General features: G+C 29.9%; 4 protein-coding genes across 4 annotated transcripts; 3 read left to right on the top strand and 1 right to left on the bottom strand.

Moving 5' to 3' along the window:
• Nucleotides 1-1,928: 1,928 nt before the first annotated feature.
• On the bottom strand, nucleotides 1,929-7,814 carry LOC130893725 (protein lines). Its single transcript, XM_057800052.1, has 2 exons — nucleotides 7,547-7,814; nucleotides 1,929-5,379 (listed from the first exon to the last, which is right to left on the bottom strand). Exon 2 carries the CDS (start codon nucleotides 5,312-5,314, stop codon nucleotides 3,191-3,193), a length of 2,124 nt encoding a protein of 707 aa, XP_057656035.1. The 5' UTR covers nucleotides 5,315-5,379; nucleotides 7,547-7,814; the 3' UTR covers nucleotides 1,929-3,190.
• Nucleotides 7,815-8,905: 1,091 nt separating this feature from the next.
• On the top strand, nucleotides 8,906-17,856 carry LOC130893724 (PAN2-PAN3 deadenylation complex subunit PAN3). The gene is made up of 7 exons (XM_057800051.1): nucleotides 8,906-9,219; nucleotides 9,281-9,347; nucleotides 9,401-9,657; nucleotides 9,711-10,017; nucleotides 11,497-11,898; nucleotides 13,156-13,617; nucleotides 15,888-17,856. Exons 1-7 carry the CDS (start codon nucleotides 9,156-9,158, stop codon nucleotides 16,174-16,176), a joined length of 1,848 nt encoding a protein of 615 aa, XP_057656034.1. The 5' UTR covers nucleotides 8,906-9,155; the 3' UTR covers nucleotides 16,177-17,856.
• A 1,663-nt stretch (nucleotides 17,857-19,519) lies between these two features.
• LOC130893723 (uncharacterized) lies at nucleotides 19,520-23,008 on the top strand. The gene is made up of 3 exons (XM_057800050.1): nucleotides 19,520-19,753; nucleotides 21,735-21,965; nucleotides 22,767-23,008. Exons 1-3 carry the CDS (start codon nucleotides 19,711-19,713, stop codon nucleotides 22,988-22,990), a joined length of 498 nt encoding a protein of 165 aa, XP_057656033.1. The 5' UTR covers nucleotides 19,520-19,710; the 3' UTR covers nucleotides 22,991-23,008.
• A 1,714-nt stretch (nucleotides 23,009-24,722) lies between these two features.
• On the top strand, nucleotides 24,723-27,504 carry LOC130893722 (transmembrane protein 161B). Its single transcript, XM_057800049.1, has 8 exons — nucleotides 24,723-24,828; nucleotides 24,892-25,266; nucleotides 25,332-25,411; nucleotides 25,479-25,694; nucleotides 26,316-26,432; nucleotides 26,500-26,640; nucleotides 26,770-26,944; nucleotides 27,099-27,504. Exons 1-8 carry the CDS (start codon nucleotides 24,826-24,828, stop codon nucleotides 27,477-27,479), a joined length of 1,488 nt encoding a protein of 495 aa, XP_057656032.1. The 5' UTR covers nucleotides 24,723-24,825; the 3' UTR covers nucleotides 27,480-27,504.
• The last annotated feature ends 418 nt before the right edge of the window (nucleotides 27,505-27,922 follow it).

Here is a 27,922-nt window from a genome sequence, read left to right as displayed (position 1 = left end):
TAAACTTTTTCATATCCTATAATTCACAAAAAAAATTTCAATTTCTTATTTTTTATGTAACTCCATTAATTTTGAATTTATCACATACTTAAAAAAACTATTTTAAAGGTTATTTTTAGGGCTTTTTTTCAATATTATGCATTTATAATCAGCCAAACTTTCAGATGTCGTAAATAACATCCAAATAAAGTATTTGGTACAAGGAATAAGTTTAATTTTGATTTTCAATGAAATAGCATTAGTTTTTGTGCAATTTTTTAGCTTTAACTATTTTACATCATATCTCACTGAAATTTCAGTCAAAACGACTTTTATCAGTGGTTCTTTAAAAGGTCTTCTTAAGCTCGTTAAAAAGTATTCCATGACTTTTTGTTGAAAAATGTACCCTTTTCCCGTTATTTGAGGTTAAATTACGTAAAACAAAAGCTATTCAAGTAGTATCTATAACATGCTTTAGGTAGAACATTAAGATGTTAAAATATAGATTATTTCCTTTGTTTTTTTTTATAAGCTTCATTTTTGTTCATCATACTTTTTTCGATAAAATGCATCATTACAGAGTTCTACGTAAAAAACTATTGAAAATGCGGTTTTTTTGACGAAAAATCGTACTTTTCAATTGCGAATAACTTTATATAACATTTTTTAGTTTAAATGCTTTACTTTTACTTTAAATGCTGATCTTTCGATTTCTGTGGTTATTTTGGGTGAAAAATTCTCCACCCCTGGAAAGGGATAGCACCCCCCGGGGAGGTTGCACACTTCGGCACCATGTAAATCTCGATTTTTGGATACTCACCTATCATCTGTCAAAATTTTAAATAAATCAATACTGCAGTAAAGAAATCGGAGGGGAAATGCTTGAATACCTGGCCTAATTACACATAAAATAAGTTTCCTCGTATTATTTTATTCATAAGTAAAGAAAGCTGTTAAACTTTACTTCTTTATTTTTTCGAAATTCTCTTAGTTGTGATAAGTTTTATTGGCTTGTTTTATGTTAGTGTTGAGATTGGAGATAATAAACATTCGCATTAAAGACAAGATATTTTTTGTTTTGAAAGTATACAGGTTGAAACAAATTTCCTAAAACTGCATTCAATTTTTTAACAATTTATATCAGAAAAAACTAAATATTCCACGAGTGTGAAAATATTTCGTTGCAAGTGTCAATATGTGTGAAAAATTGAAAACAAAAGTTAAATTTGATGAAACTGTGTATTGATTAGACGACGAGATGTATCATGTGTCAAAATTAAAGTTAGGTTGTTGTTTTGGAGGGAAATCAATTTCTTGCAACAACCTTTTCAATATCAAATCATTATGTATGTCCCAAGCTTCTCCACATTTCTATAAGATAAAAAAATCCAGATTCTTTAGGGTAAATTCACTTATTTTTGATAATCTTCCAACTGAAACCCACGAACTTTCACATAGAATGGAATTGAGGTTAGGTTGTTGTTTTTAAAGGAAATCAACTTTTTACAGAAAATTTTTTGAGATCAAATGATTACGTTCTAAATCTTCTATGTCCCAATCATCTCCACACTCATGTAATATTGAAAAATCCAGACTTTTTAGGGTAAATTCACTTATTTTATATATGATTCCAATTGAAACCCACGCGAATCTTACATACAACCACAAAATTTTACATACAACGAAACTGACGTTAGGTTGTTGTTTTTAAAGGAAATCAACTATTTGTAGCAAATTTTTCAAAATCAAATTGTTATGTTCCAAATCTCTTATGTTCCAATCATCTCCACACTTCCATAAGATTGAAAAATGAAAACTTTTCAGGGTAAATTCAATTACTTTAGATATGATCCCAACTGAAGCCCACGGAATCTTACATACAACCCCGAAATTTTACATACAACGAAATTAAAGTTAGGTTGTTGTTTTGGACGAAAGAATTGACAAAATAGATGTAAAAAATATTTATTTTGACAAATCAAATAGAAATATTACATATTTACATTTAAATAGGTATATAATTAGATAGAATCTATACAAAACTCGATGGAATAAATTATTACAGATGCCATAGGAAGAAAATGTTAATAAATTAATGAAAATTATAAAAATTACAACTAAATTTTACAAAATTGTTATAATAATTTAACAAATATATAAATAAAAACCATTAATCTAATTCAGTTCTTATATGTACAGTACCATTGGATACAGAATAGTATAATCTTCGTTTTTTTGTGTAAATTAACAAAAAAAAATATTAGAAAATCAACAGATGTTTTTAAAAAAAAATTTAAAGGAATGTATCTAAATAAGTGAGGTTATAATAACATTTAAAGACCAAATAGTCCGGGAGACATTACGTTGTAGTCACATTTCAAAAAAATATTTTCTGTTTTAGTATTATCTGAAATATGATGAATTTTGACTTGTCACTTTTCTACCAACGGAGCGATACGTAGAATAAACAAAAAAAAATAGTTTCCGTCTCAGTTTTAGTATTATCTGGAATATGATGAAATTTAGCTTGTGTCACTTTTCTATATGTAGAATAAACAGAAAAAAATAGTTTCGGTCTCGGTTTTGGTATTATTAAGAATATGATGAATTTGGAATTGTGTGACTTTTCAATATGTAGAATAAACAGAAAAAAATATTTTCGGTCTTGATTTTGGTATTATCTGGAATGAGGAATTTTGACTTGTGTTACTGTTCTATATGTAGATTAAACAGAATAAAAATAGTTTCAGTCTCAGTTTTAGTATTATTATTCCTACCAGTTTTCTACATTGTATATTGTACCTGAAAAACAGCAAGCAGGGTGTATATTAGTACTTTAAAAAAAATTAATATTTTTGTCACTTTTAGTCAAAAATAGACAATGCACAGTAATCTCATTTTTCTTTTTCTATAAGAACTGGTTAATACATCAACTGATCCCTATGGGAGGGTTAAGGGCAATTTTTTAGGTGCGTTTTTTCTTTTAATTACCTTTGAATTGATTCAAATAATATTTTTACAGAAAAAATCTAATAATTTCTTCATTATTGATGAATATCAGCCGCCTCCTGGACTAAAAAAAATACTCGATTTTTCTACAGGGAACTGCGATACTTTAAAATTATTAATATAAATAATTAGAATAGTAATTATTAAAAATTAAGGCAATAATAATTTGTACTTTTAGTTAAATTATCGAATATTACAACTATCAACTAAATTCGTTCCCCTCGTATAAATTTTCACAGGTTTCTAATAATCTCAAAATCGGAGTAATGTTATAAGGGAACAAATCCTTGGAAACTAATCTAGTTATTTGCATTTTTAAACGAATCAAAACGCTCATTGTATCATCTAATTCATTACTACGGGAAGTACTACCCTCTCCGCAACTACTTATAAACCTGGACCAATTCCTTTTAGTAAATTTCAAAAATCTCAATAGATATAGTAAAAAACAAGTTTCGTTACTGACTAAATAATCTAAAAGTATATCGGAATCGTGACTAACTACTTTTAAAAATTCTATAAACGAATGTATGGGATTTAACATGTTTAATAAATCTGGATACACAGCATTCCTATAGGATATCCCTATAGTTATATCCAAAGTACATACCATAGCTTCGATCATATAATCATCCTGATCGCTAAAAAGATGAACTATAATTTTCGAAAAAGGACTTTCTGGATGAAAATCCAAACAATTCTTAACGAATACATCAACTTTCTTTAAAACATCTCTAATAGATCTCTCGATTAGTTGCATATCTTGATAAAAATCCGAATCGTCAGATCCTATACTAGAATCCGAACTATCAGATCTGGTTTCTTTTATAGTAACAGCTACAGATTTTAATATCAACAGAATCATTTTTTGTAATAAAGTTCTATCGACGTTACTCTGTCCAGCTTGTAAACTAACTATAGTACCAACGAAGCTGTTCACTATAAAACCTTCGTTCCTTTTGAAAGGTAAACTATCCAATAAACGGTAATCCTTAACGTACCTAACTAACAAATGTGCTAATTGACAAGTATCCTCAGGTAACATATCTTGTAAAGCCAAAGTGCTACCATAACACAACACCTCGTTAAATAAAGACAATATTTTTTTCCATATTAAAGGTGGTAATTGACTATTTAATAATCCGACGAATATTTCTAAATGAGTATAAAAAGGTTTTGTATCTATAACGCTTAAATTGGCTTTAATAGAAATCGTACTTTCCCATAACGATAAAAAAGTTAAAACGCAAGTTTGAGCAGCAACTGAATTATTGTGTACCAATAAATGTTGCACCATGTGGATCAATTCCGGCCATTTCGCTTCTAAACTTTTAATAATTAATCCTTTGATCGACGAAGTATCGTAACTTTCCGGATCAGTAAACGGTACCGTGATACATTTAATATCGTCATTTTTAGTACTTGGTCCTGCGGATTCCGTTATTTCAGTAACTTCCAAAACGTGCTGTTCGATATCTTTCCATTCGACTACCCGTTTTACTATTTCTAAAGCGAATTGTATTTTAACGAAATCGTAATTTTCGCTCGAAAAGAAATTAACTATAGTTTCCAACCATTCATTATTTATATTCGTTTTAGCTATAACTAAAAAGCTACTCAATGTTCTGGCCGCTAAAAAGTTGATGTATTTATTACGAGCTTCGCATAAAGAAATTATTTGTTCTATTAAATTGTATTCGTTGCAAATTAGGGCTTCACAAATACTGACGATCTTGGAACAAATCAAACCATTATTATTTTGTTTCAAATAAACGTCGAATAGCAATTGGAGATTCGATAAAAAATGTAAAATCTTTTTATCAGACCATTCTGATAACATTATGGTAGTTCTAATACCACTGGAATCATTAATTTGTTGCCCTTCGAATTGTTTCCTTAAAACGATATCGGGAATTTCACATAAACATTGTTTTATCAAATATTTTTGAAAATCGTCTAAACTATCTATATACAAATCATCAGATGATTTCGAAGGGGAACAAATATCTGGAGCCGGTTTTATTGAAATATTATAACTATTTATACCGTCATCATCATTATTCTTCTTATCACTATTATCTTCGTTGGTCCTAAACAAACCGTTTTCACTATAATGTAAATTCACCGTATTTCGAGTTATATCATTTTCGTTTATATGAAGAGGAAGTGATAAATGTAGAGCTTGAAAATCAGTAGGGACTGCATCTTCGGCTAAGTTGTGTATAAAATCAGGCTCGTCAGAATTTTCCTGTTCATTTTCTCGTCTCAACTTTTTCTTAACAGGTTGTTCTGAACTCATTTTATTATTTTTCTGAGTGAGAACCATTAGAGCAGCAAGAAATTTGACTGGGAAAATATATATCTTGACCACTTTTTATCAGTTATCTCTACCTACAAAGTAAATATATTATTTTAAAACAAAAAATTCTTGTAAACATGTATAAGTCTTATAGTTAATGATATACAGGGTGTCAAATTGTTTTATCATAACCAACATAAGTTGAACGTAAAGGAAAAATAGTAAATTTCAGAACATATATTCAAAATTTGCAACTGCAGCCAAAATACAACCATCCACTCGACGATTAATGGATTGCCAAATACATTCAAACATACCAAGATTATTACAAATAACATTACAGCCTTGTATGATACAATTTTAGATATCCCCACACACAAAAATCCAGAGGATTGTGTCCAGATATAGAAAAATATGGAGATCCATAGCAATCGCACTTGACATATCAAAAGCTTTTGACAGGGTTTGCTCCTGTCTAGACATAAAATATCACCATCACCGCAAATTCGCTTGTTAGGTGCTAAGGTTGGATGCAATATGACCTAGCATAGTCACATGGCCGATATAGCCAAGACAGCTTCACAAAAATTTCAAGATCAAAAAGTTATATACTCCGCAACACCTTCCAAACCTCTACAAGGTCCATATTCGTCCATCTTTGGAGTATTGCTCGCATATTTGAATCTCGGCTCCCAAACATACCCTTAAGATGCTGAACTAAATACAGAAGAGAACAGTTCGACTTATAGATGATCCAGAGTTAAGCAGAAACCGAGCATAGAAGAATCAGTTACAAAAGTATGTCTTTCCAAAACACTAAAACCCACAGAAGTTCAAAATCAATATCCACACGCTTGATTGACATGGAAAATCCACTAAATTTATCAATTTGTCCATAATGACAATACAAAAATCTTGGCCAATTAGGTTATCCTTTTGATATCACATCTGATGTTAAACAAGGACACATGTACATTCTTTATACTACTCCTCAAAGCAATCAAGCAAATAGATCAGAGAGGTACTATCAAGATTTGTATATATGCAGATGGTATTACATTAATAGCCTGAAAAATGTTGAGAGAAAATGTAATAAGCTTGGCCTACCTATAAATGAGTATAAAATATAAAAAAACACTGCTATACAATTTGTAATTGTAATTTAAACTTAAGTTCGACTCTACTTAAATCATATGTACAAATTGAATTCTAAACTCTTACTCCTCTTTATTAATCACACAAACATACCACAAATTAAACAGACATTGTAAAAGCTTATTCTACAATAATAGTTCCTTCCACCTGAATCATTGTCAATCACCTTTTATGAAATACTTACATACCATCACAAGAATTCTAATAAGTCCAGTTGTAACTTTGTGTGACCAAGAAAGAATAATATTTGAGCAGAAAATTATCGAAAAAATAAATGGAAGAATTAGAATAAAGGAAGCATACTGAGAAATCAATGAAATATTGGACAATAAAAACATCGTCAGATTCATTAAAGCCTAGAAGATGCAATGATTTGGCTACATTCAAAGAATGGAGGATAAGCAGATGCCTAAATAATTATGAATCCCAAAATATACAGCAGTAGAAAAAAAAGGCAGACTCCATCAGTTCATGTAGACTTAGAAACAATGAATGTGACAGGAAAATGAACATTAGTGAAGAACAGACCAATTTGGAGGCGAATTGTCAAAGAGGCTCACACCGAAATGTAGTGGTAAATTATCAAAAAAAAAACAGAAAATAGAAGGAAATCATAAATAACAAAAAATCCAATCAAAGTAATGAGCTTAAAATAAAAAGTCAATGTATGGAAATAAAAAATGTTACAAAACAATAATTATACATGGAAAAGATAATATTATTTACTTAAGTGCATTAACTGAGTAAAAAAATGATCTTAGTTGTACCAATAGCTCTAAATATACTGAAGAATTATAAAGTTTTGACATTAAAAAAAAATCAACACTAAATAATTTACAAAACAAATTGTTGATGTATTAATTTTTTTATATATATACATTATCATTCTTATTGTAATATATTATAAATTCTCAATATTATATCATATTTTTAATATCTAACAAGAATAACAAGTTTCATTCTTTTCGACTAGTTATTTACATAAAAAACTCGGTTCGGTACGCTCAGTTGAATTACCTTATATGAAGATTAAAATTATAATAGATTATTACGTTAAATATTTATTATTCACAAGAATATAAAAATTATATATTAATAACTTACATTCATGTTTGTGTGTAACAAGTAATTTCAGTAGCTACTTCTTGTTAGCTTGTTTGTCTTTATTCCTCCGATTACAAGGTTGAGTGTTTCACAAATTTCAATAATTTAACATTCGGAATTATTCAAACCTTTAAATCACAACAAATAACCAAAAAAAATACATTTAAATGTAAATAACTACAAAAATTGATCAATGAACTGCCATTTCAGTCAATTTTTTTAGTATACGATCTCACAGGGACATGCGCAGATAGGTTTGGAATTGAATGACAGATTAATCAAATCAGTAACTGTTAGTAAAAGTGGGAATTTATTAAATAATTAAGGGAGAAATTTCATTACCTGTTATCAACCAGAGCTAGTGTTATAATTATCAATCAATCCTCAATATTGCAAAAATATCTAAATTTGAATAAAAAAAATCATACTGATACTGTGTTGATCAAAAGAATACTTGTCATTACACCATATTTCGATTTTACGAACACGATGTGGTTTTCTTGATATTTTATTGTATTGTATCGTATTTACATTTTGGATTGTGGAAATTGGATTTATCATCACTTCATTAATTTATTTCGCTCTTAGAGATTCCGTAATATGAAAAAAGAAGGAAAAACATAAAATAAGTTCAATTAATTTGTTCCAAACTTTATTTATTGAGTTGAACGCATTTAATATTCCTTACTTAATTTTTCTAGTATTAAATTTACGAGAAGTAAAAAATTTCTATTTCGTCTACTAATTTTTCAATTTACTGCTAATGTAAGTATAATCAAAACACGTTTATTCTCGGAATAGTAAAAACATAGAATATGATTTCTGACAACACTAATCAACGTTGCCGCCCGTATACATTTTCAAAAGCTCGACAGATTTCAAAAAGTTTATACAATTCAAATAAACAATAATTGAATAATATAGAAAATTACATTACAGTATAATTCAATATTTATCGTTTTTCCATTATTACCTGTATAAATGTAGTAATTTCATTTGATTCTATTGTAATTAATGGCTTCTTTTTGGAGATGTATTTAAGGTAAGGTATTGACGAAGCCGTTTTTGGTATACCGAATATGTTAGTATTTTTGAGCTATTAGTTTTGGGTATTCCTTTTTATTTACTTTCGCTCTTAGAAAAAATCAAAAATCCATAGGGCCAGACACCTAATATCACAATAATTTTCAAATATCTCTTTTGTGGTTGAATAAACTTGCTCAAAATTTTATTAAATGGGTGATGAAATTAATAACAGAATTTCAATAATCACCTAAAAAATTTGGTTTGAGCATTTGGTGGTTTTGAAATGTTTTTGTTATATTTAAGAACTGATTTTAGATTTTACAGCTTGGCAACGCTGTCACTATTAGACAAGTCACAGATTAACACTAGATTTAGTATTTAGTGTTAGTGTATAGTCTTTATATCGGCCGTAAGTTTAAGAATTCTTTATTTTGGGCAATGATGTATAATACAATAGACTAACATATGATATTGTGGTTTGTTTCAAACAATAACACTTATCGACTATATGCAGAATAATTTAATAAAAGTGTAAAAAAATCAAAATTGGTAACATAAGTTAATACGAAATATAAAACAACTAATGGATTGGATGTCCCATAACCATTCCCGTTCTCTTTCGAGTCGTTTGGATTTAGCACGAGCAAGTAATAATCTCAAATTGAATTTGGAAATGGTGTAAATAAATTTTGGTAATTATTTTTTCAGCTCAAGCAACTGAATTCGTACCAAGAGTAATAAGTTCTAGTACATCAGCTTCACCCAATTTTTTCAGGTATTACTGTCAAGTTTATGTAAATCCAAGCGTTTATTCATTTAATTTTCTAGTGCCAATACAACACTTCATCCTATAACAAAGAAATTAGAAGATGGGAATTTATCTTCGTCTCTTATCTCCCCCGAATCGTCTTCCCCGCCGCTAGTTAACAATACATCTCTCATAACTAGCTCCCCTGTACAGTCAGATAAAGTAGCATCTAGTCCATCGTCAACTCTGCCGGCTTACCAGGAAAATGTTGGTGGCACCACCTACTTTTACCAGTTTCATTCTACCCCCGAAAACTGCCAACCAGGTGAAAATCCAGGTAAGCATACATGAAATACGACATTAAAATTATAATTTGTCTTTCATATTTAGCGACTGTAGCTGGATCCTTACCTTCTGAATACAACGTTTACACAGGAAAAAAAGATTCGTCGTTTTTTTTATCTGAAGACCTCCGCAATGATATTCTAAATAGAAATGTATTGACACTATTACAACCGGATCCTCAACAATACCCCGACCTTCCCCAGGAGGTCGATAGCTACCATCAACTGTTCCCGTTGGAGCCCATATCAAATACATTGCACAAAGCCCATTTGGGCTACCAAGCTACCATGTACAAAGCCACTCACACCAAAACAGGGATACATTATTGCTTGAGAAGGATTCACGGCTTCAGGTAAACTATGGTGTTTCTGTTATTTTGGATACGTCCCTATTTTATCCAATGACCCCCCGAAAAATGTCTCTATTAGTGATAATTCTGTTTGTAAATCATTTAATCTAGATCTATGTCAAGGTAAAGTGGAGGTGCTTGAATGGTTTTGTATCAAACTTCCAAATAAATAAATTTTTATTTTTTCAATTTCTCTGTAGATATTGAGGAACACCAGGAGTTGGTAACCTATGCCAAAGTTAGCACATTTGGAAGCTCAAAATGGAACTACTAACTTTTTAAAATTTGGTGTATAATATAGAAAAAATAATAAAATAAACTGTATACGAGATGGCAACCTAGTTAAGTAATGCAGATCCTGGAAAAGGGAAATGGCAGTTTTTTGGTTATTTTTGCATGTGTGAATATATTTTTTTTGTATGGAAACAAGTTATGTATTGAAAAATGGCATGTTTTTGGTTATTTTTGAGGGTATGACATTATTTTTTTGTTTTTCTTTGTATGGTAACGAATGCCAGTTGAAATAATAAAAAATGTAAACTAGGAATAATAATAGGAACAATTGAGGTTATGTATTTAAAAATGACAGTTTTTTGGTTATTTTTGAGACTGTGGATCTATTTTTTTGGCTTTTTTTCAGTGTGCTACTCAAAATCTTGAAAAATATAAAGGACCAATAAACATAGGATCAATAGAGAGTCATATGAGTTTACGTATTGAAAAATTGCTGTTTTTTGGTTAATTTTGAGCATTTGGCTATTTTTTGGTGTTTTTTCAGTATGGAAACTATTTGCCATCCAAAATCGGGCAAATTGTAAATAGGAGTAGTAGAGAGACATTTTAGGTTATGTATTGGAAAAACGGCACTTTGTTGGTTATTTTTTAACGCATAGAACCTGGGACAAATATACAAGTATGCAAAGTGTTAAGACTCCGTGCACAACTTGGCTACCCTGGAACGATCTTTGTTTCCGGTCAGTTTTATCCTGAATGGAAAGATTCCCATAGCCTCCTACATACAGACTTATGTTGTCATTGTTTTTATAAAGACAATTTTTAAGAAATTCTTAGAGATTTCCAGGAAATTGAAGATTTTTGAAGTGATGGTAGTATATACAAGAGTTTCTCGCAGCAGGAGACTTTGTAAACAATTCGATGTCATAGTGCACACATTGGGATAAAGAAAAGAGATCCAAGCGGTGTACTTAAATAAATTAGATAAGTGTTGTGGATAGTTTAGTTTAGAGTTAAATACTAGTGAATAGTTTAAGTGTAAATAGTATAAATACTCCACACTGCAGACTCTTAAACCTACGATTTCTTTATATAAAATATCTGTTTATCTGTGACAACATCTTGAACAAAATTTTAGGTTAATTAAGAGATACTAAAATTATGTATTTAAGATGAACAATTTTTCGAAAATGTCTCGAGATGTCTCTATTGTTTCCACGTTTGGTTTATTAGAATTTGATATTTCAGATTATCGAATACAAAGTGTATGGCGTACGTTGAATTATGGCGAAAACTCACTCATTCCAATATAGTTCAATTAAAAGAAGTTTTTACTACGAAAGCTTTCGGCGATACTTCTATGATGTTTGTATATGATTATCATCCGGGTTCGGAAACTTTACTCACCAAACATTTCTCTCCAGATCAACCGGGTTACTGTGATCCTTTTTTAAATGATAGCTCAACGCCTAGACCTTACAGTTATCAAAAGAATAATTTATTAAGGCACACGCAAAATAATAAACTTCCCGAACCCCTAATTTGGAATTATATCATTCAATTGACGTCGGCTTTGAGGGTTATACATTCCTCGGGTTTGGCTTGCAGAAGTTTGGATCCAACGAAAATTATTATCAATTCTCGAAACAGGTATATGTCATTTTTATTTATTCTTCTTTAATTTTGTCTTTAAATGTTGACAAAAAAAAATGTATGTAAAATTAAAATGAGAGTATAAAAAAAATGCTTGGAATTATGGAGAACGTGGAAAAAAAGCAGAACAGGAAGATTATAAAAAATGATGAGGGGAAGAAAAAAATTTATAAAAAATTCTAATTAATTGGAATATTTGAGAACTTTTGAAAAATTGTGAGAATAATTTTAAAAAATTATAGGGAAGGGGTAATGGCAAAAAGTTTGGAATATTTAACAGGATGCTGGGGTATTTTTTGAGAATTCAAAAGATCTTTGAAAGCATTACGAAATTTGTAAATTATGGAAAATAAAAAATAATAAAATTGGTGAAAACTGAAATTTACGAAAAAAAAATCGAAAAAGGTATGGCGAATCATTTGATTGATGTAAATAAATTTGTAAACTTCGTATAAAGTGAAATATTCGGAAAATTCTATTTTCATTTGAAATGAATTTGAAAAATTGGAAAAAAAACGTGCGAAGTGTGAAAACACCATGAAAATGCAACGTATCTAAAATATTCTTGAAAATATTAGTGAATTTTAGAAAAATTGCGAAAAATTGTGGGGGAATACATATAATAAAATTTCGGGAACTCAGAGGATCCGGAAATGTTCGGAAAAAATATTTTGAAATCTTTGAATAATGGAAACTAAATATGTAAAATACGGAAAAAGTGAAATATGCAGAAAATTCGAAGAATTTCCATAATTTTCAATAAAATAAAAAAAAAATTACGCTTACCTGTAGAAATATCTAAAATATGCGACATATCTGAAATATTCTTGAAAATATTGGGGAATTTTGGAAAAGTTGCGAAAATGTTTGAAAAATCGTTGGGGTATTAATATAAAGTCTAAAGTATATAACAGGATTTTGGAATATTTTTTGGGAATTCTGTAGAAAAATTTATAAATTATGGAAAATTCGAAAAATAATCTTAAAATTAGTGACAACTGTAATATATAGAATAAAGTTTCAAAGGATCCAAAAATGTTAGAAATTCGATAAAAATCTTTTGAAATCTTTAAATAATGAAAAATGTAAAACTTTCGAAATATTTCCCAAAAATACCAAAAAAAAAAAATTGGACATATCTGAAATATTCTTAAAAATATTTGGGGAATTTTAGAAAAATTTTGAAAAACCATAGACAGAAAGTGGGATCTGTCTGGAAATAGAAAAAAGATTAATAATTATTTTCGTTTTCAGATTGAGGTTAAGTTGTTTAGGAGTAATGGATGTGGTGCTTCACGAACCGAATTCAACGATCAATCACATAGCGTTAGTTCAACATTATCAACAAGAAGATTTGACGGCATTGGGTAAATTGGTATTGGCTTTGGCTTGTAAATCGACGATGGCGGTACAAAGGGAAAACATATCTACGGCGTTGGATATAATAAGTCGTTCGTATACAACGGATCTCAGAAATCTTATTATGTATTTATTGGCGACGCAACAAAGAAGAAGCGTTACCGATCTTATGCCGATGATAGGAGCTCGATTTTATACTCAATTAGATAATTTGCATAATCATATTGAAACGCTCGATCACGAATTATCCAAGGAAGTACAAAACGGCCGATTGTTTAGGATCATGACCAAATTGGCTACGATAAACGAACGACCGGATTTTAATTTGGAAAGCACTTGGGCTGAAACTGGAGACAGGTAAAACGTTTTAATTAATATTATAATGCGAAAAACCACTCAGTTTAGAGCCGGTTTCATTTATCCATCCCAGATACAAAGTATCAAAAGAATTAGGCACAGCATCGGGACTATTTCCACGTTTTCGTTGTGTCACATCTGTTTAATCTCAATTGCGAGATCCGCGTCTTTACTTCACGGTTTCTTCTGGTGTTTTTTTGACAACATTATGAGTATTCGGTCCAAAAAGCACTGAATTGATTCTTGTATCAACCACCACGATGTCAGGTATGTTATTAGTCACCTGTCTGTCTTTAATAATGAACCTATCGTAGCAGGAGCATTTTCTGCGGCTGGTACAAGTAATATGGTGTATAAATATGAAGAACGTCTAAGAATATTTGCCTTACCCACTCTCAGTGAACGTCGCTTTAGAGGAGACTTAATAGAAACCTATAAAACATATTATCTACACTTGCGATTTGAACATTTTCCATGTGAATACAAATCAGCAGTTAAGGGGGCATTTAAGAAAACTATCTAAGGAAAGAAACTGCAAGTTGCCCGGAGGAACATTTTGACAAATCGTATAGTGTATATGTGGAAGGCATTAGAAGAATAAACAGTGACTACTGCAAATATAAACTTGATGCTAGACAATCGGCTACAAACAATCAAAGTGTGCACTACTTTTAGTAAACTGAAAAGTGTGAACAGTCGTTAGCCAGTTTCTGGTGGATGATGTTGCACATTTAATTATAATGGTGTAGATAGTCAGTCACTACAAGTAGATGTTATATGTTGAATTATCTCTGATGTTTGTTGGCATTTTCGGATAACATTTTTCTTGTAGTTATTTGTGTTAATAACTCGATCCTGGATAGCCGTCGTGAAGACTTCTTCTTCATCGTCTCTGGAAAGAGATTGCCGCTAATAAGCCATTTGTATGTAGCCTTTGTCAACATACGGTTGGTTGAGGTCGTGATTATGATGTATATCTTGTAGTGTCTTTCGTGACCACTGTTCCAGCTTCTATTATAGTCAAGTCTGATTCTGACGATGCGATTATTATTTATTTTTTTTTTATTTTTCTATTTGATATTAATTTTTTGAAGCTGTAGATTTTGGTATAACTAAAATTAACGGTTGTTATAAATGTTTTAAATTTATTTTTTTACATTAATTTTTCATAATTATTGAATTTTTGAACAAAATATATTTTTTCTTAGATAAATTTTTTGAAACAATGGAAATATTGAAAAATTGGTCTTTTCGAAAATATTTAAAAAATAAACAAGAAACTCAGGTAAAAATTTTTGAGAAAATTTAAAGAATGCCTAAAAATTTCGATAAAAATGAACAGAAATAGAAAACAGAAAATTTTCAAATATTTGTAGGATTCTCAAAAATATCGAAAAAACGTTGAATTTTTGACAAATTTAAAAAATAATCTAAAGATTTTGAATTTATGGGAGTTAGAATGAATAAATCAAGAAAATCTGGTAAAAAATTTTGAAAAAGTAAAAAAATTGTTCTATTTGAAAAGATTTTTCTAAAAACTTGTGAAATGTTTCGAATATTGAAAAAATAATCTAAAAATTCTGAAATCGAACTTTGAAAGACAAAAACAAGAAAATCTGGTAAAAATAAAAAGATGCCTGAAAATTTCAGAAAAGCATTAGAAATAGGTTTAAATATGTGCTTTTCGTCAATTTAAATTAAAAAAATTCTTGAAAAATTTCAAATATTTCTAGGATTCTCAAAAATTTATAAAATTGGATAAAAAACGTTGATTTTTTGACAATTTAAAAAATAATCTGAAGAAAATCATCAAATTTAAAAGAAAAAAATTAAAAGACGCCAGGAATTTTCAAAAAAAAAAACAAATAGAAATATGCGTATAAATTTGGAAATGGGAAATTTTTTCCCAATTTAAATCAATAAACTATTGAAAAAAAATCTAATCTAACCAATTGCACAATAAAAGAGACTCTAATTTTTTGACTTATGACACTATTCGAGAAAACCTAACCTAACTTCCTGATTTTTTGACTTATGACACTATTCGAGAAAATTTAACCTATCGTAGCAATTATACAAAATAAGAGACTCTAATTTTTTAATTTATAACACTATTCGAGCGAACCTAACTTCCTGATTTTTTGACTTATGACACTATTCGAGCGGAGGTGCGATAATGCTTGTTTTTTTTTTGTTTTAGGTTTTAATTACTCTATTAACAATGTACTTACCAATTATTGTCGCAATTTAAAAAAAATTGTCATTTTTAGGTACATGTTGAAATTGTTCAGGGATTACGTATTCCATCAAGTGACAGAAGACGGGAATCCGTGGCTGGATATGGCGCACATAGTACAATGTCTGAACAAATTAGACGTCGGAGTACCGGAAAAAATCAGTTTGGTATCTAGAGACGAACAGAGCGTCCTCGTCGTTTCTTACGCCGAACTCAAACATTGTTTAGAACAATCGTTCGGCGAATTGTGCAATTCGTCGACGAATATTCACGATTTGAGTAGATTGTCCGGCATATCGGTCGGAATCGACGAAAAGTTATAAAAATCGTCGAATGTCTGTGTTAACATTTGTCGGGCCAGTATCCTCCATCTTGAATTTTTTCATTAACTTATTTTTTTTCGAAACGTTCGACATAATTTTTTATAAAATATTTGTCGTTTCCATTTAATTTAAGTTTATTTTGATGACTTTTTTTTTCTCTTTAATAAGACGAATTGGCAATTTTTTTTTAATTTTGATAAATATTCGAATTTTTCTACGAATGCTTCGGAATTTAACGTCAAAAATTCTGACATTTTTTGAAAATATGAGGAAAATCTGTAAAATTCTAGAAAGATTGAGGTATGTGAAAGAATTTTTGAAAAATTCTTGAGAGGATTGTCAAGTTTTCAAAAGTTCTATGAATTAAATAAAATTTTTTTGAAATTTCTGTAAAATTAGTAAAAGATTTTGGAAAATGTCAAAGAAATGTAATGTTTGAAATTTTTAAAAAATTCTTTGAAATTTTAAAAATTCTTGAGAGGATTATACAAGTTTTCAAAAGTTATTAGCATTAAATCAAAATTCTTCGAAATCTCTAAAAATTTGAAAAATTTTTTGGAAAATTTACGAAAATATGGAATGTTTTCGAAAAATGTAATAAAGTATTTGAACAATATAAAAAAATTTTGAAATTTCAAAAAAACATGAAACTTGGAATTTTTGAAAAATTGAAACGAAATTTTTATGTTTTTTATAAGAAATTTTAATGTTTGAAAAAATTTACAAAATTATACATTTTCTATTATTTTAAAAAATTGTCTTAAAATTGCATAGATTAAAAAATCACCAAAAAAATTCGAGAATAATTGAAATTTGTCATAATTTTAATAATTAAAAAAAACTTCTCCAAAATTTTAAAAAATCGAATGTCGTTTGAATAATTTTGACAATTTTGAGAACATTTACAAAGTATGAAAAACTGACAAATTGATGAAAAAGTTTAGCAGAATTGGGGAGAATATAAAAAACTTGAAATTTTAAAAAATTCCATGATATTTTGGATAATTGAAAAAAAAACCTATAAAATGACAAAGCATCATTTGAAATATTCTATTTTCAAATTCAGAAAATCACAAAAAATTCTGAAAGAAAAGTGCTTGAAAACTTGAAAAAAAAACTCTGGAAATTGCAAATTTCCAAAGAAATCAAATCATATTAATGCCAAAAATGTCTATTAAATTTCTATTTTATTGATTTTCATCTGATACAGCTCGTTGTATTCAATTTTCATATACAAAATTTTCTTTGATATTATATCCTTGTGGACAGACTATTTTCACCTTTTGTGGAATGTAGGGTGACTTTTATTAATTTTTTTTTTAATTACAGAATGAATTTGTGTACGTACATTTTGTCGTTTAATAATTAAAAATAATAATGGAAACTGGCCCGGATTACGTACTATAAAATTGTGTTGTTGTGAGTGTTACGAAAGGATGTGGTTGGTTGGTTGGTTTAACAATAGTGATTGTTTACCAAAAATTAGGTTTTCAGTAATATTCGGAAAAAGAAAAAACAAAATAAAGAAATTACCATTTTTAATATTTTGTTCGTTTCGAAATATTATTGAAAACACAGTTCCATTTTTTGAGTACTAAAATAGATATTTTTTGCATAAGTTATATTTTTCTTTAAAAAAAGATGTATTAAAGTCAATAAATTCAAAAAAAAATATAATAATCGCGTTTTTATTTATCATCATATAATAAAAATTAACGGTTTTTCGAAATTTCAAAATATATATAGAAAAATCTCGAAATTTGTGATAGTATTCGAAAACCCCATTAGAACCATAAAAATTTAAACATGAAATGAAATTTAAAAAAAATACCACTGGAAAATTCAGTAAGAATTCTGGGGAGCTCGAGAGGAATTTAGATACGAAAATATTTTGTAAAACGCTTAGAAATAGAAAAGATTAAGTCAAAAAAAGCTAAACTGAACCTAACTTGATAGAAGTCTAAGTAATTCTATCCTATCTTAATCGAAGCTAAAGTGAACCCCATCTAATCTTATCCTAATCGAAGCCGAAGTGGACATAATCTAAAGTGAACCTTATTTAATAGAAACTAAGGTGAACTTAATCTAATCGAAGCTAAAGTAAACCTAAGTTTAGAAGTCTAAGTAATCCTAACCTAATCTAATTGAAGCTAAAGTGAACCTAATCTAAGCTAAAGTAACTGTAATTAGAAGCTAAATTGAACCTCATCTAATCCTAACCTAATCGAAGCTGAAGTAATCCCAACTTAATAGAAGCTACAATAAATGAAGCCAGGTGGTGTTCAAGCAATTAATATACAGAGATGGGGTGGGCAAAAATCAGGCAGCAAATTTGCATTAGGGAAAAAAATGCAACGACGGCATGAATTTACTAATAGAAATTACAGAGTTAACTGAAAATATCCAAATTGATGCCCATCTTGGTCAATAAATTTACCGCAAAGATTCTTAACGAAGAAGCAGATCCGGCGAAGCATGTCAAGAGTTTTAAATTCTTTGCAATTGCAGTTCAGAGGTCGGGCAGGGTGCGTGGTCTTCTTACAAAAACGCGGTCCTTGAGAAGACCCCACAGGGTGTCAGGTCACACAAGTTAATCTTCGAGCGTTTCCAGATAACTTTGACTCGTCATTTAACCCTCAAAAAAGTACGGACCCACGAGTCCTCCCGCGTGGATACCTGCCCACACTCACACCCCAGGCAGGTGAGGATTACGCTTGAAGTTTACTTCATCCGATAACAAATTGGAATGCTTGAACTGCGGATCGATGACTGCATTCGAGGTACTACTCGCAATATTCTAATCTGCGATCGAAATCATCCTCGTGGAGGAAACGCGGACGGTAAACTCGATTGGGCGGATCGGATATTTGAAGTTCTCCAACTATAGATTGGTTCGACTGCTTAAACTAACTCCAGTGCAACTGTTTCCATATTTTCGTTAGTGGTTACAGATACTGGTCGTCCAGAATGCGGCGCGTCGACAACAGAGCCCATTTTTAAAAAAAAGTTGGAAATTAAACGATTTAGTAGCGGCGAATTCGGAAATTGTTGTTGAAATACGCTTATACGACACTTGTTATCATGACACATACACAACTGTCTGAAGCACGAACATTCTTGGTTTTTACGACAGCGTTGTCTGACTTATACCGACTGTTATATTTTTCTAATAGATTTTTAGTAGAATTAGTTTAATCAGGTTAAGGGGCGATAAAAATGTGCGCCAGAGTGCTAAATCCGGTCCTGCATTTTGTGAATCAAAGTATAAAAGCCATTTTTTAATTAGTTCAGTGTATATTTATTATTACATTAAAATTACATGAGTTTATGTTTTAAAGCGCATTTTATGGTCTTGTTTATTTAAAAGACATTGCGTAGTTGTATTCCCACCAACGTCAAACAATTTCTGTTGGGTTTAAAAAGAAAATTATTGCAGTTAGTCGGTGTAAATTGTTCTCGAAGAATAGTAGCACGATTCTTCATTAAATATTTCGATTGTTTTTGCAAGTGAATTATTAATTTAGAAGTGAAAAGATGATTCGAATTTTTTTGTTATTGCTAGCTCTAACGGAAAACGGTAAGTTAATTTTTTTTTCATTTTTATTAAACTTCAAATTTAATAATCTTGATACACTTTCATAGGATATAAAGTAAAATTTAAATACGGTAATTTGAAATAAATTTAATTACTCGTATTATTATAGAGTTCTGAGAAAAAAAAATTTTCAGAAATAATTATATACAAAAAAAATTTAATTCACATTTTATGAAAAAAAAATCATAATTAAAACTCAAAATTACCTAGAATATCTGTTTTTTATTTTTTTTTTTTTTTGAATTATTTTCATTAAACAACATTGGAAAAAAACCCCGGCAGAATAATAATTGATTTTATACAAAAATCGTACATGTTTATTATACCACCAAAAAATTAAATAATTTGCACCCTCTCTCCCCCAAAAAAAGCGAAATAATAAGATAATATCGAGTAGTGTACCCGGAAAACGAAAAAGTGGAAGCTGTTCCGACTAAGAAAGACAGAATGACAACGATTTCTCTATCCCTCGAGGTTCCAGCTCTCTTCTGCGCATTCTCAGCCATGCGCAGTATTGATAAAATGTCTCGAACGAGAGAGAAAATGAATATTGTCGTCACCGTAACGTAGGGACGTTTTTTCCTATACGAACTGTCCATATAGGAGTATTACGTATATGGAAAACGTATACTTCTAGTAGAAAAATGGAAGCTTTAGATTAAATCGAGGAGTAAATAGCTTTATACTAATTTGTATTATCTAAATATCTCAAATTTTCTGTACATAGACAGTTTTCTACGTTACCGTGTCGACAGTATTCATTTTCTCTCGTTCTAGATACTTTATCTATACTACGCATGCTCGAGAATGTGCAGAACCAAGAACGCATGCGCGATGTGCAGAACTAACAAAAGCGATCGGAGGAGAGAAAGAGAACGATGCACTCTCCTGTAAGAAGATATTGCTGACAAATGGACAGGTGACAAAACGCTAATAATGGCGTATTTTTTGTAAAAAATGCGCTAAAAACCTTTAATAAGTGGTAAAATTTAAGGTTATAATAAATAAAAATAAACTTAGTGACATTCCTACTTACATCAGTTTCATTGATACTCAAATACGATTTTGTGTCTATTGTTTGGAATTGTTACTAATCGTAACATCCGCATTGCGTGACACAGGTAATACGTTATTAATAACAAATAGTTAAAGATAAACGTCTCGTCATTATTATTTTTTTTTTCTAAATCAAATTGATGATCATATCTTCAGAAATGTAGAAAAACATTAAATGATGTAATGAGCATTACAAGGTCACTTAATATTACTCAATTATTATACACCCATTAGTAATACCTTTGACTAACCGTTTTGGTTGTTTTCGTCATGTTAATTTTATGTGTTTATGAGTGTGGGTGGCTATATTCATCTATACAATGTTTACAAGCAAAAATAAGTACATAATCTACGTTATCGCTTATTTTAAATAAAAAAACGCTTAAAAATCTTTTTAATATGTTTAAATAATAATTTTCACTATATCAATTTTATTAATATTAAAAAACTAATGACGAATTAGGTAATTAGAAAATTATAGTTCTTGAATATGTTAAAATAACATAACAAAATAAAAAATATGTAATAAGATTAATTTTATCCTTCCAAATCATTATTAATACAGCAGCTAGGAGGGGTCTCGTTTTGAAGTTATTAGCTTCAAAATTTGACTAAGAAAAATAAAATCTCATGTTCAATTTTTACACCAAAGACTTCAGATTGCATTGATGAAGCCTGAATCTATTTATTTGCCGCCGTGTATATTGCCTATTATTTAAATTCAATGTTTGTATCAAACAAAAAGTCTTATATGAAAACAGATTTTGGCGTCAATTAATCTGTCATAAGTCACCTTTGATTTCGATAGCATAGAATACTCAGCCTATAGAGAGGGCAATCGACAGTCGTATCCGTAAAATAGATCAACTTTTTATATACAAATGTTTATTTTTTTGTTTTATTACAGGATTTACGTTACATTGCTGGCAATGCAATTCGGAAATCGATGTAACTTGTAGAGATTATTTTAATATAACCAGAATAGAAGAAAACAGAAGACTTTTCGAAAATTTCAATTATCAGAATAATAGACCGATTCATGATTTGCCGAGAAATGATCCGCATTTACAGCATTGCGACGACAGTTTTTCACATCAATACAATCAAAAATCCGTGTGCCTTAAAAGAGTTTATAGAGGTAATTATTTTCTAGTAGATTCAAGCTACAGATAAATGTAAACTTAACGTACAAAAGTGGTAAAAACTCTACCATAAATCTGAATTTATCGTACATAAGTTCAAAAACAGCCTTTGTAGAATTCACTAGCCAAGCCATACCTATTCGAGATCATATTCAGATCTTGGTAGCCTCTCTAATAGGAGATTTCTCTTCTTTCTTTGATCTTCCTCATCTTTTGTCTTCACTGGTGGTTATAATCCAACTATTTTCACGTAATTGGATACTAAGCGTAGTCTTTCCCGATGTAGTCATTTATCTCCTCCAACTGGATGTTTCTTTTGATCTAACTCACGGTAGATATGCTTGGTCTTGACTCACTAATGTACGTTTACTGCTTGCTTCAGACTTATGTTTGAGCTTCTTGCGGTCATATATATATCCTGCAGATGGGTAGAACTTGGTCTCTAAATTCCAATTCATGTAATCTTTCAATGAGTCCTACCAGTGGTCCTCTTACGTTTTTTGTATCGTCCACTAGGTAGTTCACGTCAGTTCTTGGTTTAAGGGGACTTTCATGTATTCTACAATGGTAGATTTTCTTCTTTGTTTATTAAAGAACACTTTTTGTATATTCTGCGTGTTGATACTGATCTTTCATGTTGTATATCAGTTCTCGTTTCGGTCCTTAGCTTCCTAGAGAATGTGTATCTTTCGAACGCATAAAGATGCAGCCCCTAGGAGACGAGGATTGTTTTGATTAACCCCTACTTTATATTGGGTTTTGAATAACGTTTATTTGAATGTTTAATTTTATTATAGTTACGGGAAGTCACAGTGATCTTCCTAATGTGCAAAGAGATTGTAGAATAGTCCCGAAAGATTTCGTTGTTGGAACATGTCCAGAAGAACTTAAATCCTTCGGAAACAAAATTGTCGATTACTGCAGCACTTGTAATATCGACGGATGCAACAAAGCGGAAGGAATAAAATTCAATATTTTAAACTCTATTCTTCTCTTAATAATATTTTTTATGTTTAAGTGAATATAGGTGTTAAATTTTCATTATAGAATTGTTATTTTATTTATAATTAATTAAAATACTAGAACCACATGTCTATTTATTTAATTTTTGCCTGCAAATCAATTCAGTTTCTCTCGATTTATTAATTTTTCTTATTATTTTCCTACAAATAATTTACAATGAAACTTTTCTCACGGTACTTTAGATTAACCTTCTCAATTAATCTCCATCTCTTTCTATATCATCAACCGTTTTTGAGATACTTTTACTAATTATTTTATTATCTGGCTATTTATTTATGTATCACCTTGTAGAAGAATGAAGATTTATATTTCAAGTTATTTGAAAATTGTTCTAAGTTGTCTTTACAATAATTATTATTAATAAAATATTTAATAACTGAATGAACAAACATAGAGATATGTCCTGTATAATATGTTGCATAATTCACCAAATATAACCTTAACAGAAGCATAAAGATAATGTTTTTCTGATACAATTAATTGAATTATTATATTATTTTATGTACTACCTGTCCTTTAATATGAAGAAGAATATTTTATTATTTTTTCTTTTTTCGGTAATAATGAAACATGTTTTATTAACTCAACCTCTCTATATTTTTTCTTTTATATTATATATCCATGGTCTCTAACACATAAGTTCACTAACAATTTTTCAAGTTCAAGGTACTTAATAAATTTATTATGCCAACTTATTCTAATGGAGGGAATATGTAAAAAAGTTATATACGAACATTTATTATCATACTAGAACAGAACAAAAGAACATTTTAATTTTTTATATATGCTTGCTGTTTAAGTTGCATAACTCGAGGGTTTTCTTTACTTTTAACGTGCTTTTAGTAGCATATTTGATCTTACATAGTTCAGTGGCCATAAACTAGATGTCTCTATAGCACACTCTTTTGTTAAATTCACTTATTTAAATTAACGCGTTAAAGTTAAGAAGATTCCCATGTAATGAGAATGAACTACGGGAAATTGTTAATTAACTAACGACAATATGTCTATGTCTAATGTGTAATAATGATTTTAAATAAATGGGCTTTTGGGAGTATCTACTAAGTCGATTATGAAAATAAATTATTTTAAAAGTGATTAACAGTTTTTGTATTTCAATGTTGTTTTGTTTATCCCTTTTCAAATTCTAAAAATGTAAGGACTATTTGGAGTACCTAATAAATATAAAATGTAATCAATTATCTCTAGAGTGTCCAATACATGGGGACAATTTTCGTATTTCAATGTTGATTTGCTTATCCCCTTTTTATTTTGGGAATTTTCTTGTGCTTCTAACTGTATTTTTTGTATTAAACCATTGAAACTTCCACCTAATAAACTTGTTTAAATATATAATTGAGTTAATCTTGTCTTAAACCGTGTAATTCATTGATGAGCATATGCCGGAGTTTATTTATATCATAAACATAATTTTTAAAATTTCCATATATTTGCCTTGTCAAATTACTACGTTTATTTAAATATTATTTTCAATTTCTGTATTGAATTCAAATAATATATAAATTTATAATTAAATTTTAAGCTCAAAATGTTCGCTGTGCCATATATGGTTGCAAAAACATTTTTCTACTTCGAAAAGTTGTGAAAAATAATAAAATCTTTAAATTCTCATCAAAATTTATCACCACAAATGAATATATAATGCTTTTATATGAATTATCCTTCTTTCCGAAAAAAATTAAAAATGTAATAAATCTCCTCAACGTTGTACTAATAGACACTCTATTTTTTTAAGGTTATGTCATAAGTAACCAGGTATTGCAAATTTTCTATAAATACCCATTTAATAATGAGTTAAATACTAAAACGACCATGGTAAGATATATATAATTTTATATTTTTCAAATGTAATATCAATTGATATTTAAATTATTCAAGGCAGCGTTGTTGGGGGCCCAGTTGGTAATAACATTGGTCGCAATAAGCATAATTCAAAAAGTAGGTCCTTATTTTTCTTTTGCCAGGTGGTTATTATGTTCCACTGGCCTCGTTAGATATTTATATCCCACTGATAGCGAATTGAAAGAATTAGCAAATATTCCAAAAGAAAAATCAAAAAATCGTAAAAATGCTAAAATTCAAACGAACGGCAAGACCACTACGGATACTTTTCATATCCCGCGATCACTAGACGTTAAATTAGATAGTGTTAAAATTACTAATTTAGATGTTATACATATAAGATATTATACGGAATACCAGTGGCTCGTCGATTTTTCCGTTTACACTTTCGGCGTTTATGTAACGACAGAAGTGAGTTTAATACATACATAATTTAAGTGAATTATGAACAATATAAAGAAAATTATTAATTTTAGCTTTACCAATTTTGGTTTCCATTGAAAAACGAAATGAATTTGAGTATGGTGTGGTGTTTTTTGGTGATACTCTTCGCAGTGTATCCTTTCAAAAATATTCAATGATTTGATAAAGGTATTTTTGAATTTCCTTAATACTGATAATAGTAAATTACTTTTCAGTTTAACTCTACAATATTTTAAAGGAACCGATTCTATTGGGGAGAGATCGACTTGTATTGTTATGGGCTTTGTATATTTATTAATATCCATGATGGTTTTGATTGTTGATGAAAATATGTTAGAAATTGGCCTGGAAGACGCTTATGTCAGCTTTAATAAAAGCGCTTCGACTTTTTTACATAAACAAGGATTAGCAACAACGTAAGTGTTTTTCATTATCCTTGATATTATTTTTCCACATATTTTAAGTCTTGAATCAATTATTGATATTCACCCCTTAAATCAATATTTTTAACGTTTTTTTTTCTAGAATTTTCAATGTTTTATATCATTACTTCTTATTATGTTTTACACCTAAACTAACCAGACAGATTAGATTAAGTTAGGTTCAAAATAAGTATAATCTAACTTATCTTTACCTAACCTAACAGGTTAGATTAGTTTGATTTAGGTTAGGTTTAAAAGTAGCTCTTCTACCTTGTTAAAATGTTGTGTTCTTTTTTCTTGGAAATAAATGAGAATCGCTAGGTACAAGATGAGGATAAAAGCGAGGATGGAGCATATCCCAAAAGACACTGTCCAAGTTAGTGACAAGCAAACTTGAACACTATTTTTTCGGGAGGGTAGTTGGGTGCTCCGACTTCACGCATTGCGATTTTTATATTAAATGGATTGTTTCCGTACCTTTTGCACACTTTCTTATACATTTCCATGGGTTTTAAGTTTATTTTTTTTTCGATTTAGATTTCATGGTAATTGTATTGAGCAGTAACTTTGGTTATATTCTCAAGTTTGTTTATATTGAATGAAAATTGTTTTCAGTGGACCAGCTTCCAAAATTGTTCTCAAATTCATCATGGCTGTTTGGTGTGGGATTTTGGGAGCTTTGTTTACTTTTCCAGGATTCCGTATGGCCAAAATGCACTGGGTTTTATTGAAGTAAGAAATACTTCATTCCCAAACAGTGTACAATACTTTTTTGTAAAATTATACTTTCTCGTTTTAGGTATTTTCAAGATAACAAATTTAAACAGTTATTTCTCAATGTCACTTTCGCCTTACCATTTATTTTAGTTATATTTTGGATAAAGCCCGTATCTAGAGATTATTTGACTGTTAGAATATTTTCTGGAAGAAGTGAACCACTGTAAGTATTCCTCAATTGCGTTTTTTTTTTCTTGATCTAATTTTATTTACAATAATACAATGTAAAAAACACCCACGAGTTCATGATAACATACTAGTGACTCCTATGCCTATGAAATTTGATTTTTAGGATGACTGAAGATAGTTTTGAATCTCTCAGGTTGATAATGATAGTTGTAACTATGTGTCTTAAGTTAACATTAATGCCGTGGTATTTACAAGCTTACCTCGATATGGCACATCACCGTTTAGAGAGACAAAAAAAGGAAGCGGGAAGAATAACAAATAAAGAATTACAGAAACAGGTAATTCCCACGCCTTTTTTTATAAATAACATGGTCGAACTCACTGAGGGAAACAAAATCATTTGCAGAAAAATTTCTCTTGTGTTTAAAGGTTGTGGCTATACTGATTTGTTTAATGTTTAACAATTGGTACATAGTAATCTGTAATTTGTAGATCGCTGCGGTTTTCTATTACCTCTGCATCGTAACGGTCCAGTACGTAGCGCCGATCGTACTGTGTGTCTTCTTCACCTTCATGTACAAAACACTCGGTGAATACCAATGGACAGGACATTACTTGAAATACCAAACGTCCCCCAACGATACTCTACCGTCTAATTCGACTCCGGCAGGTGATTTCCAAACAGAAAAAAATGGTAAATCCATACTGGAATCTGCAGCAGAATTTCATTTAACTATAGAAAGTTTGAAGGAGGTTTTTCCGTATATAGTGTTTAGGGGTTTGTTCGGTTTCGCGACGTGGTGGTGTTGTTTTTTGTATTTCGCAACTACTTCTTTCGGTTTAATTTATCAATCTTATTTTTCCAATTTTTGATATGAATAAATAATTTCAAATTTGATTTAACTTCCCTTTTTTAGTCAACTAAAGACTTTCCTTTATCCATCCAAACTGTTTAACTTTTTCTTTGGTACTGGAAATATTGTAAAGTATATAACAGGCCCTAAGGAACTGAGGAAATCTAAAAGAAAAACTTCTTTCAGGGAATATATGAGATAGCTCCAAAAAGTCTTAGCCGAAATCCATTCAAATGGAACTGCTATAACTAAACAGGCATGAAATCCGAATAGTGACAGGATTTTTAATGGAGACACTGCCATCTCCACACCATGGGCATCAAGGACGATCCGGAGTGTCGTTGGTGCATGGAGGAAGATCTGGTTTAAGCACTTGGGCAAGCCTCACAGTTTGCCTAATGACATCAAAGGGTTCAAGTCAAAGCGCTTGATCGGCTTCTCAAATGGGACACGCCGGGCTTA

This window comes from Diorhabda carinulata, chromosome 5 (assembly GCF_026250575.1).
Source record: "Diorhabda carinulata isolate Delta chromosome 5, icDioCari1.1, whole genome shotgun sequence".
NCBI lineage: Eukaryota > Metazoa > Arthropoda > Insecta > Coleoptera > Chrysomelidae > Diorhabda > Diorhabda carinulata.
This window is presented reverse-complemented; position numbering and strand designations above follow the sequence as displayed.